Source organism: Hyaena hyaena, unplaced genomic scaffold, assembly GCF_003009895.1.
Source record: "Hyaena hyaena isolate Hyena2069 unplaced genomic scaffold, ASM300989v1 scaffold_602, whole genome shotgun sequence".
Taxonomy (NCBI): Eukaryota; Metazoa; Chordata; class Mammalia; order Carnivora; family Hyaenidae; genus Hyaena; species Hyaena hyaena.
The window spans coordinates 1,057,314-1,075,310 of NW_024081229.1; the positions used below are offsets into that span (position 1 = coordinate 1,057,314).

The 17,997-nt window shown below is 34.9% G+C and overlaps 2 protein-coding genes across 8 annotated transcripts in view; one reads left to right on the forward strand and one right to left on the reverse strand.

Annotated features, from left to right (window-relative positions):
- The window catches only part of ZMYM2 (zinc finger MYM-type containing 2), a 104,500-nt gene extending 87,564 nt beyond the window's left edge, over positions 1-16,936 (forward strand). For all 7 annotated transcript variants that reach the window (XM_039256944.1, XM_039256943.1, XM_039256945.1 and 4 more), the window contains 6 exons: positions 1,147-1,315; positions 1,566-1,717; positions 13,152-13,266; positions 13,991-14,242; positions 14,560-14,680; positions 16,062-16,936. In XM_039256944.1, the coding sequence (XP_039112875.1) occupies positions 1,147-1,315; positions 1,566-1,717; positions 13,152-13,266; positions 13,991-14,242; positions 14,560-14,680; positions 16,062-16,254 (1,002 nt within the window). In that variant the 3' untranslated portion in view covers positions 16,255-16,936. The remainder of the gene's footprint in view (positions 1-1,146; positions 1,316-1,565; positions 1,718-13,151; positions 13,267-13,990; positions 14,243-14,559; positions 14,681-16,061) is intronic.
- Positions 8,508-8,786, reverse strand: LOC120248577 (alpha-hemoglobin-stabilizing protein-like). The gene has a single exon (XM_039256950.1). The coding sequence runs from the start codon at positions 8,784-8,786 to the stop codon at positions 8,508-8,510; it is 279 nt and encodes a 92-aa protein (XP_039112881.1).
- Positions 16,937-17,997: the final 1,061 nt, after the last annotated feature.

Genomic DNA, 17,997 nt, shown 5'->3' on the forward strand with positions numbered 1-17,997 from the left:
ACAGAAGCAAGTTCAGGGCTCTGAACTGTCAGCACAGAGCTCAACACAGGGCTTGAACTCATGGACCATGTGATCATGACTGCAGCCAAAGTCGGGCACTTAATCCACTGAGCCACACAGGCACCCCAAGTTTTTCTTTTTAATTTTATCCTAACAAAAGGTTGACATATTTGCTAAAAAAGTAAACTCAGCTCTTTGACAAGAATTGAAATTATTTCCTAGGGATCTGTTTTTTCCACTTTTATTTCTGCTGAGGCTAATTTGCGAGGTTAAGTTACACCGTTTATAATACCTGGTCTTTTTTTAAGCATGCTAGTATATAGAACGACATGATGGACAGTCTCTTTCAGTGGACCAGATAAATGTTGTTAACATATGATTTTAAAAAGTACTTCATCAACAACTTTACATATTTCTGCTTTAGCAAGATCAAAAGAAACAAAAAGGATGACTTTCACAAATTTTCCCACAAAGAAAGAAAAAAACTGAAAAAGGAGTGAGTACCTACAGTAGACTGAAGTTAGAGTTGTGTTTGACACTGTACACAAAAATTAACTCAAAATGGGTTATAGACCTAAATGTAAAAACTAAAATTATAAAAGTCTTAAAAGAAAACATAGGCCTAAATTATCATTACCTTGGGTTAGGCATAGTTCTTCAATAGGATACCAAAAGTACAAGGAACAGAAGGAAAAAATAGGTGAATTAGGTGTACTACATCAGAATTTAAAACTTTTATATAGTAAATAATGCCATCATGAAAGTCAAAGGAGTTGAGTAGTCATTTCCATAAGTTGGAATCAATGAAAAGTTCAATTTCTCTCTTACCTTAATATTTAGAATCTTTTTCAAATTATTAATTTATTAATTATATCTTAATTTTCTTATCAGTGACTCTTCACAGCAAGAGTTATTATGATTTTGTTATACAAAGTGGTTTATGTAGAAATATGACATTTCTGGACATATATTTCAAGTAATTTTATAGGTAGCTATTCTTAGATTTTGGAATACCAGTCGATTCTAAGCATATAAGTAAATGTTATTTCTCTTAATTTGCACTTGTTGAGAGATGGCGTACATAAAGTCATGAAATAATACAGGTTTCTTTACAAAAAGATTCTACAGTCCTGTTTTACTATGTAGGGAGCCAAGAGAAAGGCTGTATCCGGATACCAGTCTCATGATGATAGTTCTGACAATTCAGAATGCAGCTTTCCCTTCAAGTATACGTATGGCGTGAACGCATGGAAACACTGGGTCAGAACCAGGCAGCTTGATGAAGATCTTCTGGTATTAGATGAGCTAAAATCTCGTAAGTGTTCTGATTTTGCTTGTTTTACACCCTATTTCAAATTAAGATTTTTGTTATTAACTACCTTTACTTAAAAAAAACGCATAAATGTAGCTTAAAATATTTTAAGTACATTTAAATGTAGCTTTCATTTTACTTTTAAATTCTAATATAGGATAAATCAATTCAGAAAGTTTCTTAATCTTAAAAAAGAGGAAGTTTCTTAATCTGAAGAATAAATAATAATTACTAATGTTTTATTTCTCTTTAGCTAAATCAGTAAAGTTGAAAGAGGATCTGCTCTCTCATACCACGGCTGAGCTTAACTATGGGTTAGCCCATTTTGTCAACGAGATCCGACGGCCAAATGGAGAGAGTTATGCACCTGATAGCATCTATTATCTTTGCCTTGGAATACAGGAGGTTAGTAGTTTGATGGCTACTTTTGGATTTAATGTTAATAAGAAAGGTTGTTGTGGTAGGGGTGCCTGGGTGGCTCAGGCGGTCAGGCATTCAAATTTGGCTCACATCATGATCTTGTAGCTCATGGGTTTGAGCCCTATGTCCGGCTCTGTGCTGAGAGCTCAGAACCTGGAGCCTGCTTCAGATTCTGTGTCTCCCTCTCTCTTTCTCTGCCCCTCCCCGGCTGGCGTGCGCGCTCTCTCTCTCTCAAAAGTAAACCTTAAAAAAAAAAAAGGTTGTTGGGGTAGTTTTGGTAGAGAAAAATGTTACATTTTAAGAATATTAAGGGTAGCTTTATGGAACATAATGATTTCTTGGCTTGCCAAGGAAGACAAAAAGGAATTTACTCTATTTGAAAATACTAGGATATTATAAAGGATATTTTTTTTCACCCTTATGTAATGTTTTTATTTCTATAGGGTAGGTTTCCCAAGATAAAAGCTAACAGGTACAGCCAGATTCGTTTCCAACAATGTTACGGCAATTGACAGGTAGCGTGTAAGTTGACCTTTTTCCAGCCTGTTGGGAAGGAAACTGTTCTGTTGAAGTTTTTTTTGTTGTTGTTGTTGTTAGTTTACGAATAGTTTATTGTCAGGTTGGTTTCCATATAACACCCAGTGCTCATCCCCACACGTGCCCCCCTCCATGCCCATCTACCCCCCCCCCCCCCACACCCATCAGTCCTCAGTTTGTTCTCAGCATTCAAGAGTCTCTCATGGTTTGTCTCTCTCCCTCTCCCCCACTATTTCCCCACTTCTTCTCCCCCATGGTCCTCCTAATCCTCCTATACGTGCAAGCATATGATATTTGAACTCTAAAACATATCTAAATTCTAAAACATATCTGGCCTCAGTGGTTCTGGCTCAGGGTTTATAGAGCTGTGTGCTCTCCCACCCATCCCACTCCCTTTTTAACATAAAAAAAGATAAAAAGTAGGAAATAGGGGAAACCATCTCAGCTGTCTGGTTTCAAAATAAGTTACTTATTACATAATAAAGACTCTTCTTCAGAGCATTTAGGAATTGTGTCTTATATCATGCTGTCCCTAATGAAGGCACTTGTTGACCTGGATAATTGTCAACAACTAGTACACAATAGATCTGTGTATCCAATTTTCTTCTGCTTTTTATTGTGTGTATGTATTTAAGAAGGTGGAACAATCTTTTTTAAGAAAGAACATTTATATCATCACTTAGAAATAGTTCTGTTGTTCAGATCAATCATCTGTAAAAGTGTTAAAGAACATACTAGGGTTCTTCCAAGTTAACCCAGCAGGAAGGAAGGAGATTGAGTTCTAGGCTCTTATATGTGTTGTTTCAATGCAGTTCCACTTTTTGGTATGTTTTAGGGTTCTGCATAAAATTTCATTTAAAAATGGCTTCTGCTAGAAATTCAGCTTTAAAAACCAGTATCTAGATAGTATAATTTTAAGTCATAGCATAATAAAAGACAACAAAATTAGAAGTCTCTGTCTTACCCATCTCTCTTCCACTCAGTTCACCGCCCTAAAGTCACATACTTTCTGCTCTGTTAGCTCTTTCCTTTCCTTGGACACTATTTCGCATATAGAAATGTAATTGATTTTTGTATCTTTATCTTATATTCTCTATGTACCAATTCATTATTCATTTTGGTAGGTGGTGTTAAAGACCATTTTGCCTCTTTCTTTCCAATTTGCATGTCTTCTTTTTCTTGTCTTATTACATTGGTTAGGGACCTCAGACCTCCTCCCTCCTCCCAACATTGAAAGCAAATGATGAGAACAGAAACCCTCACCTTTTTCTAATTCTTGGGGAAAGATCTTTCACCATTAAGTATGATGTTTCCTGTGGGTTTTTTGTAGTTTCCTGTTACTAGGTCAGGGAAGTTCTTTTCCATTCCTAATTGGCTGAGAATTTTTTTAACCTTTTATTTTATTACTGAGAGTTTTTCTCATAATTGGTTACTGAATTTTGTCAATTGCTTTTCTGCATCTATTGAGATAATCATATGGTTTTTCTCCCTTATTCTATTAATAATGGCATATTAATTAATTTTCAGATATTAAACCAACCTTGAATTTCAGAGAGATACTGCATTTGATCTGATATATTATCTTTTTTATATATTGCTGATTAAACTTGCTAATTTACTGTTAATGACTTTGCAGAGGTTCACTGAGGATACTAGTCCATAGTTTTCTGAAGAGGTCTTTCCCTGGCTTTGGTGATTCCACTCGCCTTATAAAATGAATTGGGAGGTGTTCCTTTCTCCTATTTTCTTTCTCTCTTTCTTTCTCTTTCTTTCTTTCTTTCTTTCTTTCTTTCTTTCTTTCTTTCTTTCTTTCTTTCTTTCTTTTCTTTTCTTTTCTTTTCTTTTCTTTCTTTCTCTCTCTCTCTTTCTCTCTCTCTTTCTCTCTCTCTCTTTCTTTCTCTCTCTCTTTCTTTTTCTTTCCCCTTCCTTCCTTCCTTCCTTCCTTCCTTCCTTCCTTCCTTCCTTCCTGAGCTGGGGAGAGAGAGAATGAGAATCAATCTTAAGCAGGCTCCACATTGGTGCAGGGCTTGATCCCATGACGCTGAGATCATGACCTGAGCTGAAATCAAGGGTCAGATACTCAACCAGCTGAGCTATACAGGCACTCCCCTTTCTCATATTTTCTGAAATAACTTGTGAGCGTTGGTATTATTCCTTTCTTAAGTGTTTGACAGAATCCAGTGAAGCCATGGATTTGTGTGTGTGTGTGTGTGTGTGTGTGTGTGTTGAGGGGGGGGGGCAGTTTGAGGTAGTTTTAAATTATTATTAAGTCAATTCATTTAACTTCTATAAGGTTATTTACATCACTGTTTCTTTTGAGTTCATCAAAGTTGTCACATATTTGTTAGCCTAGGTTGATGTTGATAGGTAGATAGCAGCTTAAAAATACAACTTTATAATCATAAAAAATATAGCTCTTAGTTTATACATTGTGAAAAACAAATGGCTAGTGGGATTGGGCCTAGTGGGGTAGGGTTCTGGTTTGACTATATTCCTGATCTAACTAAAAGTTTATCAGTTTTCTTTTTTTGATCTATTCAGAGAGCCAGCTTTTGGTTTCATTGATTCTTCTCTGTTGTTTTTCTGTTTTCTGTTTTTTGGAATCTCTGATCTCTGTTTCTTTTTTTAATTTGTTCTCTTTTTTCCAGCTTAAGATCATTGATCTTAGACTGTTTTTCTTTTCTTGTAAAGCATTTAAAGCTATACATTTTCCTTTATTAACTAGTTTAACTGCATTCCACAAATTTTAAAAAATATTTTCATTTTATTTAAGTAAAGAGAATTGGTTGGTTTCCCTATAACCCTATTATAGGAAGTTGAATCTCTGGATTGCTTTTTTTTTTTTTTTTTTTTTTAATGTTTTATTTATTTCTGAGAGAAAGAGAGAGACAGCATAAGCAGGGGAGGGTCAGAGAGAGAAGGAGACACAGAATCTGAAACAGCCTCCAGGCTCTGAGCTAGCTGTCCGCACAGAGCCCTACATGGGGCTCGAACCCACGAAACGTGAGATCATGACCTGAGCTGAAGTCAGTCACTCAACCGACTGAGCCACCCAGGCACCCCTGGATTGCTTTTTATTGAATGGATTCTTTAAATATTAGAACTCCAAATACTATTAGAGATTTGAGAGCTAAATGGATTGCATAAGAAAGGATTATAAATTATGTCTTTAAATTGGTTCTTTTTTTCCCAATTGTTTTTATTGTGGTAAAATACACATAACATAAAACTTAACCTTTTAACTGTTTTTAGTATGTAAGTCAGGGATATTAAGGACAGTTGTAATCCTGCCCAAACATCACCACCATCCATCCCCATAACTCTTCATATTGCAAAACTGAAACTATACCCATTAAGCAATAACTCATTCTCTCCTCACTCTGCCCTTGACAGCCACCACTCTGTTTTCTGTCTCCATAAGTTTGACTACTCTGGGTATCTTGTAGAAGTGAAATCATACAGTGTTACTCTTTTTGTGACTGGCTTTTTGCACTAAGCATGCCTTTAAAGCTTATCCATATTGTAGCATATGTCAGAATTTCCCCCCTTTATAAACAGGTTCTTTACATTTTACTAAAAAATGTTTCCTGAAAAAATTCTTTTACTGCCAAACTGTACACTTTAGAATGGTTTTTTTTTTTTACAATTAAAAGAAGTTGTTTTACTGTTCTCATCATTAGACATATTTTCACAGACTTGATTTAATTTTGTAAAAGACTGTATGGTATTTATAAGCAGCTTTAAAAAACAATCTCAAACCTGAGTGTAAAGATAAGTTATCTAAAATATACTTTACAGAAATCATTGCTGTTTAATGTTACTTCAAGGATGTGTACAGAAATAGAAACTATTTTTGGAAAAGTGTACATATTTTTGTTGCATTTATTGATTTTGTTCACATCTGACAAAAAAGATAATGTTGAAGAAGTAGTGTTTTCTTAGATTTGTGTCTCGAAGGAATAACATCTTTCGTTGTGAGACCTAAGTCTTGTGAATGTAGGGAATAAATAGGTAGCCACTTCTGTACTGCATACTGAGAAATTTAAATGTAATTATGGATGTTTAACTAGTACTGTGTGAAAGGGGAGCACAGCATTTTTTTTCCTCCCTCATAAACAGAACAGCTGATTTCCGCCCCCGTTGTACAAGGATAATGGTTATTGTTGAAAAAGAAAATTGTACAAGATCCTAAATCATGATCCTTCTTTCATCACTGTTATCTTACACTTGTGAACATGTGTGCTGCACACCAAATGTATGGTCAGTTGAATTGTGGATGCCCTATTCCTGAGTCTTCTCCACCGCACCATGGTCAGCTGAATGTATATGCTTCACTATAGTTTTTATGAATATGGCAAAAGATATAATAGTTTGTCAACTAAGAACATGGAGCCATATTACTTTTGTGCTACAGCTTCCTTCCTTCTGTTTCTCAGCACGCTGTGGCAGTCCCTCTAAGTCAGTAGGAACAGACTTAACTGACTGCATAGTTCATACCACATTTAATTTAGTCATTTCAACCATGACTGGCATTCCTTTTGTGTTATAAAATTTTGCTATTATAGATAATGTATACCTTCTTCCCCAGATCTTACATAATGATCCTAAAGATCTTTTTTTTTTAATTTTTAAAAATATTGTATTTCTTTTTGAGAGCAAGAGAGAGAGAGCGTGAGCGGGGAGCTGGGGTGGGGGGGGGGGACAGAGAGAGACACACACAGAATCTGAAGCAGGCTCTAGGCTCTGAGCTGTCTGCACACAGCCTGACTTAGGGCTCGCACGAACCGCAAGACCATGACCTGAGCCGAAGTTTGATGCTTAACTGACGAGCCACTCAAGCGCCCTGATCCTAAAGATCTTATTTCTATGAGATAAGATTTCAGAAAGGACATTATTATTAGATCATAAGAAAAAGCTTTTATTTTTTATTTTATTTTTAAAATTTTACTTATTTTTTTAAAAGTCTGTTTATTTGAAAGAGCGTGCCCACAGAAGCAGGGAAGGGACAGAGAAAAAAGGGGAGAATCTCAAATGGGCTCTGTGCTGTCAGTACAAAGCCTGACACAGGACTCAAATTCACAAAACTGGGAGATCATGACCTGAGCTGAAATTTTAAGAGTTGGACATTCAACTGAATGAGCCACCCAGGTGCCCCAATGTATTTTTTATTTTAAATTTTTTTTTAATTTATTATGTATTTTTTATTTTAAAAGCTATCATGAGATTGCTTCCCAAAAGAATTGAGGATCTTTTTATGTTCGTTGGCGGTTTGAATTTGAATTTCCTTTTCCGTGAATTTTTCCTTTGTTGGGTTGTTTATCACTTTCCATTTGTGAGAATTCTTTGTTTACTCTAGATAGTTATTCTCATTTTCCAAAATTTTTCCCAAAATTTCTTATCCGGATGAATTCTGGTTGGTTGGTTTTTTTTTTTTTTTTAAAAGGAGAGTTAGAACTCTATTTATTAAATTAAAAAATAGAGTAAACTCACTTGTAGCTTGTTAATTTGAGTTCTACATAGGGTTTTTGAATGCTATTAAAATACATATAACATTTTAAAATTTATTTAATCTTTGATTTAGAAGGGCCTTAAGAATTTGATTCATTTTTCATAGCAGTGGTGTAATGCATTCAGAGTTTTGCTAATCCTTTCCTTAGTTTCTTCAAGAGAGATTAGTTGTTTATTGTATGGTGAACACTGAACATTGGAGTAGTTATTGGAGATTACTTTTTTTGGACTATTTACTGATTTCCATGCACTGTACTAATTGCTTGACATGTCATTTAGTCCTCTCAACAACCTTACTACTTTTGTCACCATTTTTTGATGATGAAGGAAAGTTAAGTAGCTCACCTGAGTTTATATATAGCTCATATGTTTTGAATCTGGTAAGCAGTCTGACTTAAAAGCTATAATATGTTCTGCTCAAGGATTTGAAACACACACACAAATACTATTTAAACAGTGTTATTCTCATGGAATGGTATGTCGGTATGTCGATAATACTGTATTAGTGACAGTTTATGACTAAATAAACATGTTAATGGCTGAACATATTTTCTAAAACAGATGATATTCTTTTTTTTTTTTTTTGACCAGCAAACCAAACTTGGTCTTTATTTAAGTGTCAAGGTAGAGTCTGAGCACTTGAAGAGTACAGAGGCAGGATTTAAGAGTTTCTTTGGGATACAGGCCTGGGTTTCTTGGCTAGGGAGAAGACAGTGGGTGATTTAGATGCTCACAAGAACTTCAGGAAGGCCATATATTTGGCCAGGAAAAGGGCAGACAGAGTATCTAGCTCTTGCCCAAGTTCCTGTAGAGCTCTCTCCTCCTCTTGCTGCTCTCCCGTCACCTGCTTCCTGTAACAATTGATGTAGAAGTTCACCCAGTCATCCACCGTAGTCATCCTGGCTGCTTCTGGGACAGAAGGATTAGGGAAGACCTGCTGATTCAGCAGAACATTAAATTCCTTCATTCCTGTGGAAATGAGATACTTATTGGCCTGAAGAAGGGCCATCTGCCTAAAATCACAACACTAAAAATTCTGTGGCTGCACTGGTTCTCACGTACAAGGGTTCCCCAGGGATACCCTCTTTCCTTATTCCATGAGGAAAGCAGGTATTTCCAGGACTTGGCAGGCTAAAGCCTAAAACACATCACTTTCAACTATGTTATAGTGGACTTATATTCTGCTTCTCAAATACCACTGCCAGGATTTCTGCTTAAGTAAATAGATACCTACCTGCTTTGCATTTTTTCGTCCATAGGAAAACAGAGTCCTTGAAACTTAGCTCATCTGAAATAAGAAGTGATCTAAGTGTAAAACACATAAGATTTTAAAGAATTTTTATTTTAAAAATGTAAAACATATTTTGTCCCCTCTCTCTGCCCTTCTCCTACTTGCATCGTCTCTCTCAAAATAAATAAACTTAAGTAATAAATAAGTAAATAAACCTAGATATATTGGGTTAAATATTTAATTATAACTTTTTTTAATTTTAGAAATTTTAGAGATTTATATGTGTAGATCACATTATATTTTGTTGTTTAATGATACTCTATGCAGTGCTTCCAAAATTATCTGTGGATCTTTAGTTCTCTCAAATATTGTTCCAAAGCATTCTAAATACAATGAGAAACCAGAATCCTTGTACAGGAATTATATTTTGGAAAGAGAATACTTATTAACTCAAATAATTCTGTAATTAGTAATTATTTTTAAGTAAAATTTTTTATTAAGATTGCTACTCTTTTTTTTTTTAATATTTTATTTATTTCTAGGAGAGAGAGAGATAGCGTGAGCAGGGGAGGGTCAGAGAGAGAAGGAGATACAGACTCTGAAACAGGCTCCAGGCTCTGAGCTGGCAGTCAGCACAGAGCCCGATGCGGGGCTCAAACCCACGAACCGCGAGATCATGACCTAAGCGAAAGTCGGACGCTTAACCGACTAAGCCACCCAGGCGCCCCATAAGATTGCTACTCTTGTGACACCTACGTGGCTCAGTTGGTTAAGTGTCTGCCTCTGGATTTCAGCTCAGGTCATGATCTCATGGTTCTACTCCTGCAGCGAGGGGCTTGCTTGGGATTCTCTCTCTCCTTCTTTCTCTCTTTCTCTCTCAAAATAAATAAATAAACTTAAAAAAAAAAAAAAAAAAAAAAAGATTGATACTCTTCAGACAGGCCTGGCCCGTCACAGCATTTTCTCCAGGGTTACTTCTAGAAGGTGTAGCTGTCTTTGATGGCTTCTCCTTTGCTTCTGAAAAACAAGAGTTATTGGGCTTTGGTGATGGGGCAGATTAGGTGTTTGTAAATTGGGACTGTCTTAATGGAGAATAATGGCTATACCATAACATAGTATTCCTTTTGTTAAATGAAAAATAAAAGAATGGAAAAAGAAAAAAACCCCACCACATAAGAATCAAAACTCAGACTAGCAGATCATCATCTGAACTAATCTAGTTTTAGTCCTGCTAGTCAGAAGGAAGAGAGTCAATATAATTTCAAAATGGTAGAACAAAAATTCTTAATTAATGCCTTGCAAATAGGATGCCAAACCAAGTGCGTGGCAATCAATGAAGTGACAATGTCAGGCCCCTCTCCTACTTTTGGGTTAGTCAGAGAGCAAGAATTCTATAAAAGTATCTGTCTGGAAATCCTCAATATTATTGGTTAAAATACAGTATCACAATTCAACCTGTTTAATGGGACTATAGTTTTTTTTTAATGTAAACTTGATGCCCATTATATAAAACAATTGCAGAAGTGAACTCCTCATGTTCGGAACAGCAATTTATATCTTTTGTTCTTACCGTAAAGCAGCATTCAGAATACAAAATGAGAGAAATGACCATGAAATAATTCTCAGCCAGAAGTCAAGCAATAAGGGGGAAATAATTTCTTTCTTTTTTTAAACATTTATTCATTTTTGAGAGACACAGAGAGAGAGAGAGAGAAAAAGCATTAGTGGGGGAGGGGCAGAGAGAGGGAGACACAGAATCCGAAGCAGCTCCAGGCTCTGGGCTGTCACCACAGAGCCCGACGAGGGACTTTTTTTTTTTTTCCATTCTTTTACTTTTCATTTATCTGTGTCTGCATATTTCAAGTCGGTGTCTCGGAGCACCTGTCTAAGTTGGAAGAGCATGCAACTCTTGATCTTGGGGTTGTGAGTTCAAGCCCCATGCTGGGTGTAGAGATTATTTTTTTTTTTTTATTTTACTTTTATTTATTTTTTTTTTGAGATTACTTTAAAAAAAATAAATAAATATAGTAGCTTTCTTGTTAAGCAGCATATTGTTGGGCCTGGATTTTTTTTTTAATCCAATTGATCAATCTTTGTCTTGGTATGTTTAGACCAACAAACATTTTTTCCCCTTTATATAAAGAACCAGATAGTAAATGTTTTATTTAGTCTTTGCAGGCCATACTGGTATATCATGTGCCCATTCAGCTCTGCCATTGCAGTGTGAAAACAGACTTGGGCAATACGCAAATGTCAATTGTGTCTGTGTTTCAAGGAAACTTTATTTTTTTAAAATGTTTATTTTTGAGAGCGAGAGACAGAGCATGATCATGGGAGGGGCAGAGAGAGAGAGGGAGACACAGAATTGGGAGGAGGCTCCAGGCTCTGAGCTGTCAGCACAGAGCCTGATGTGGGGCTTGAACTCACAAACTGCGAGATCTTGACCTGAGCTGAAGTCAGACAGACTCAACCGACTGAGCCACCCAGACGCCCCTCAAGGAAACTTCATTGACAAAAATAGGAACTGGACCAGTTTTGGCTCTCATTTGCCACCCTGGTTTAGATTTTTTTTTGTTTAAATGTTTTATTTATTTATTTCTAGGAGAGAGAGAGAGAGAGAGAGAGACAGGGGAGGGTCAGAGAGAGAGGNTCCTATTTTTCTCTATTGCTTGTTACTCGCAACTCTGCTTTATTTCTTCTTGAACTAGAACTTGTAGAATCGTGGTAAATAACAGAAGCGATGGTGGGCGTTCTTACCTCATTTTTTATTTTATTTTATTTATTTTTTTAATGTTTTATTTATTTCTAGGAGAGAGAGAGAGACAGTGTGAGCAGGGGAGGGTCAGAGAGAGAGGGAGTCACAGACTGAAACAGTCTCCAGGCTCTGAGCTGGCAGTCAGCACAGAGCCCGACGCGGGGCTCGAACCCACGAACCGCGAGATCATGACCCAAGCGAAAGTCGGACGCTTAACCGACTAAGCCACCCAGGCGCCCCCTCGTTTAGATATTTTATACTCAGTGGAATCACAGCTGCCATTGGATGAAAATCTGTCCTTTTGGTTGTTTTCTATTTGTTTTATCTTTACTTTTTTTGGGTTGTTTTTTTCCCCTCTGCTTTCTTTTGAATTAGTTATTTTCTACGATTCTCTATTATCTCTACTATTGATTTGTGTTTTGCCTCTTAAAATTGTTTTTTGCTGTGGTTGCCCTAGGATCTTCAGTTCATCGTCTACCCTCAGAGTGTTGTACCACTTTATGCACAGCGTATGGGCCTTAAGACTGTCAGCTTCCCGGCGCCTCCCTTTGTGCTCTCGTTGCCATTTCACTTCTACATTATGTTATTTTTAGATTCCACTGGAGATGGACTTTGCAAACTTTAGTTTTTAAATCATTCCTTAACAACTCTCACTGTTAAGATTTGTCATAGTAAGTTATTAGAGTCAAATTTGTACTGACTCACAGGAGTTAAAGGGAGGCAGTAATTAAAAAAGCATTCCTAGTGTTATGTGAAAACTAATTTGACAATAAACTATTCGGGAAAAAAAAAAGTTAGCCAGGTGATTCCAATGAGTAGGTAAGATTGAAAATCACTGGCCCAAAAACCTAACTGTAGAACAGAACATATATAATTCTACATTATTATACTCTAAAATAATTAATAAAAAATGATCATAAGATGGAAGAAAAAAAAAAGCATTCCTTACCAAAGTGCTAGAAGGGATCTGCAGATGGCTGCAGAGTAACGTTGCATCCCATCTGTACCATTCAGAGTTGTTCTTTAATAATAACTTACTCTTACTTGAAAATCTCATTTTGTTTTCTCCATGTTCTATATAATGAACATTGGAGCCAGATACTCTGTTTTTATCTGACAATCTGAAGATTTCTCCCAGTTCTTACATTCTGGATTCTTGGGTTTGTATTTCAGCTTTGAGTTTTTTAAGCAAAAGAGTAATTGGTAACTTTGATTCTTTATGATTTCTAGAAACATAGTTAAGCCAGTAGCTCTTCTGTTATGTAAGTATGCCTGTGGATTTTTTAGATCTAAGATTTCTTTCTTTCTTAAGATATACAGAGTATAAGTATATATTCACTCTTTATAATACGTTGGTTTTCCTTCAAGAAACTTTTTTTTTATTGTAGTACTTGTGTGGTAGTAATCGAAAAGACAACATATTTATTGATCCAGGATACCAGACATTTGAGCAAGAATTGAATAAAATACTTCGAAGCTGGCAACCAAGTATACTTCCAGATGGTAATGCTCTTTATATATGTGTGTGTGTGTAAAATATATATATTTTAATTTTTCAGGATTGAGAGTTTTTTATGTAATTTATGTACTGTTGTATCTGCGCCTCCTTCTGAGTATTCTGGTTCTTAAGGAGGTAATCCTTGTTTAAATAAAAGTGTTGCTAACTTGCTACTGGGATTTTTATTTTTACAGAAGGTATATTAAAAATAGGAAATAATTTAAATTAGCATGTTTTTCAGAGTACTTATTTATGAACTTATCTGTTCACCTTTTGTTGATGTAGTTGATAACTAGTGTTTATGAAGAACTTAGTGATAAATGTGACCTACTTTCTCTGGATTAAGAAACTGGATGTACATTCTTAAGCCCTACAGTGGCTATTGTGATACAAATTTCTGTAAGAAATCTGAGATGGTGAAGAAAATGTGTTTGTGAATGGAAGTCACCTAATTTTTCCCCAGCAATCATGCAGATTTAAATTCCTTTCTGAGTATCAAGTGCTTGTCCTATAGAAGAGCAGAAGCGAACACCCAGTCCCTTACTCCAGAGATGCTAGCTCCGCAGTCGTGGGCATTGCCTAGCGTCTTTTGCATCGGCAATTCTGGAATTCATTCCAGTTTTGACTGGGTATGAATAGAGGATTGAAATAGGTTTGTTTTTGAATTAACTTTATTTTTTTTAGATGGTTAAGTGATCATTATTTTTAAAAAATATTTCTCTGTTTAAGGGTCAATATTTTCTCGAGTTGAAGAGGATTACCTCTGGAGGATAAAACAACTAGGCTCGCACTCTCCAGTAGCTCTTCTGAACACCCTGTTCTACTTCAACACTAAGTATTTTGGCCTGAAAACAGTGGAGCAACACTTAAGACTCTCCTTTGGCACCGTGTTCAGGCACTGGAAAAAAAATCCTTTAACAATGGAAAACAAAGCGTGTCTTCGATACCAGGTGTCTTCCTTATGTGGAACAGATAATGAAGGTAGTGTAACAGATTTTTATTTTCAGATTGCTGTGGCACCGATAGCCAGACTTGCCTTAGTAAAGAGCACGTGGGTCACTGGTCGAGAATCTCAGGGCTGCCATTTTCACAAAGTAAGACCACCTGGACCTTCTCAATAGTAGTTTGAGTAGGGTTAGGGTTAGGCTTAGTTTCTTATTAGTTCATTTTGTTTGAAAAATCATGACTTACCAGAAGCCACATATTTGGTGTAACAGATACAAGGAGTGAATAGTAAAAATATTTTTCTTCAAGAAAAAATTAGTCTTAGAGAGTTCATGTAATTTTTATTTTTTAAGATAAAATTACTACTGGAAAAAGAAAACATGAAGATGATGAGCCAGTATTTGAACAAATTGAAAATACAGCCAATCCTTCTAGATGTCCTGTGAAAATGTTTGAATGCTACTTGTCTAAAAGGTAAGTGTTGATGATATTTAACTTTTTAAATGGTAGTATAGGTTAGCTGCCTTGAATTTAACACTATTAAGAGGTGACTTTTTTCACTGATCTTTTTTAGATTTTTGTTTCACTTCTCACTCACATGTAATGTTTATAAGTCTCAATATTAAAAATACCTAGCTTATACTTTATATTTTAAGGTTCAAGCATATGTTAAGAAATTGTTGTCTAGTGAAATTACTACTCTTATTGTCATCTTTTAAATTACAGCAATTCCAGTAATTATATAAAGCATAGGGCACGAACTTTTTTTGTAAAGGGTCAGATAGTAAGTATTTTAGACTTTTTAGGCTACAGAGTCTCTACTGAAGCTATTCCATTCTATTGTTATAGCCAGAAACCAGCCATATACTATATATAAATAAATGGATCTACAGTATTTATATAGTATTTATAGTATACAGTTTTATTGTGTTATGAAACTTAACACAAGGGTTGGGCTAGTTTGAAAAGGGATGTTCAAAGGTAGAATAGATAGATGGAGATGAAAATGAAATCCTTACATTTAAGAGAAAATATTCCTTTGAGAAGGTCTTACATAGTGTTCTGAAACACTATGTATGGTTTTCAACTATACCACCACTTTTTCCCCCAATCTAAGACCAACAGCATTTTAGAAAATTTTAAACCAGTGAAATGTTTAGAGATCATAAATTATTTTATGCTTGTCCATTGCTTTATATATATACTCTTTAATTTTCAAAGAGTTAATATGAACTAACTGTGACACCATTTTCTTATGTCAAGTTTTATAAATTATAGTTAGGTCCCTAAATTAGCTCTTAAGAACTAATGATGTCACCTGCAGATGCTGGTAATATTTCGGACAGTGGTTTGGGGTGGCTCTGATGGTAGTAACTGTTAGTTGGAAATCCCTATCTCAGTGTTGTTGGTATTTTAAAAGTTAAATTTCTATTATATAATGCTATTAGGTATTTTTATTTTACGAGCTGCTATATTTCATCAATGTTAAGACACATTTTTCAGATTTAATATCTCTGAAACTGGAATGCATGTTATAATTGATAGATCATAAAATTATAATTGGCAGTGTTCTACTTGTTTAGTGGCAATATTCAAAAGATTAAATATACTGTTTGTTTTGATGGTGTTTTGGATTCAGTGAAATAATAATTTATATTGGTGGGAACATAATCTTTAGTCACAGAAATTAACTTTCAAAATATATTAATGATAAAATATTTAACGTAAGTAATGAGACATGATCTGACCACATAATATGGTTAGTAGTAACAGAATTGTTCTTGGAAGAAGAAAAGAAAGTTGTGGGGAATTTTGTATATATACTGTGAAATTGACTTTCTCCTTTCTCCCAAAGTCCACAGAATCTTAATCAGAGAATGGATGTTTTTTATTTGCAACCAGAATGCTCTAGTTCTACAGATAGCCCTGTCTGGTACACATCTACTTCACTGGACCGAAACACCTTGGAAAATATGCTTGTACGGGTTCTTTTAGTAAAAGATATTTATGATAAAGACAATTATGAACTGGATGAAGACACAGACTAAAAAGGAACGTTTCAGAAGCAATCGGGATAAAACAGCATTAGATAGTCATGCTGCTAGATCTTTATTATGGAAAACATTTCAAGTTTACTCCTTCTGTTTTGAGTTTTGTAGCAGTGTACCCACACTGGGTATTACCATGTAAATAATCTGTGAGTGAAAGTTGCCATTATTCTATGTAGTGGTTTTAGGATACTTAACAAATACATTCAAATTCTTTTTTTTTTATTATTATTTATTTGATTAGGTATGTTTGTAACTTTTTACATTACAAAATACGAATGAGAATGTGCCATGTATAATTTTTTTCTTGTAGTAAGAAACATCCATATTGCACAACTCTACTGTTGCAAAGCTTCCTTGAAAGGAGGCTCTTTTACTGGGTTCTTTACCAGATGGTTGTGTATGGGTAGCACTACTAAAAGTTTAGAACTTGCAGTGTCTTTCAGAATTTTTAAAATAAACTGTAAACTAATAGGCTGGGTTTTTTGTTTTGTTTTTTGGGGGTTTTGTTTGTTTTATGTTTTAGTTACTGAAGCCTTACAAGGTTATGTAGAGAGATACCACCTTCTGTACCAAAAATAGACAAGAGAATGCTGTCAATATTGGTGTACTGTAATGTGAATCTATACTGGTGAAAACAAGTTTTTGTTCCCTTTATTAAAACCTTAGTGTCCTTTTCTCATTTGTGGCTTTCTGCATCACCCCAGTCAATAATATATATATATATATATATATATATATGTGTGTGTATATATATATGTATGTATATATGTGTGTGTGTATATATATATATATATATATGAAGAATGATGTTGAAAACATGATCATTGAGACATTTTCTTTGTAAAAATGTCCAATGAAAGTACAAAATTCTGTTTTCTGTGCCAACCATAAATATCCAAAATCCCATTCATTTATAGAAGTTTGATTTTTCTTTTTTCCCCCTTAAAGATACAGATCATGTTGCAGTATCTGAGTAGTACTCTAAACTTTACCAACTTTATTAGGATTTTTATATTGCCTTTAAATATGACTGATGGATACATTGGATAAAATTATTTTTAGAGATGCCACTCCTAAAATAGTTGTTATAGAAAGTTAATCAAGTTTAAATAAGATAGTATCATTTTACAATGAAGATTACCAGTGTAGTAATTCTGATATTTCAGATGATTGAAGAAAAAAGAAACTGATGGATAAAGTCTGTCTCAGAGGAAATCACATTTGATGTTAGATTGTTTGGCTTTTAAAGTTTAATTACTTCTTATAGAAGATAAAAGCATTTTAAAACTTTGTGCTTCTGCATAGCAATTTATCCGTTCAGACCTTTTCTTTTAGAACAAGGAAGTTTACTTAGAAACCTACTTTATAGAGACTGAGCAATATGCTTGCTGCAAATTATTATAAAGAAACCATTTGGCTGACTTCATAGAGCATGTGTGTAATTATATTGTTTTGTTTCTGATTCCTGACTCACCATGGTGACATTAGTTTTTTAAAATTGTTGGGGGGGGAATTTGGGCTATTTTCCACAGTGATTAGGCAATGTCTACACATCCCTTAGATGTTCTCCTTTGCTTAGTTAAATGTTAGCATTCAGAAGAAATTTTCTCAGTCAGGATATAGAAAATTTCACAATGGTAATCACTGTATTTTTAAGCAATAATTGTCAGAAATGTTTTTGGCATAAAATTATAACGTTCTAATTTGTTTTATAAGTTTGAATAACATTTCTGTCCCTTA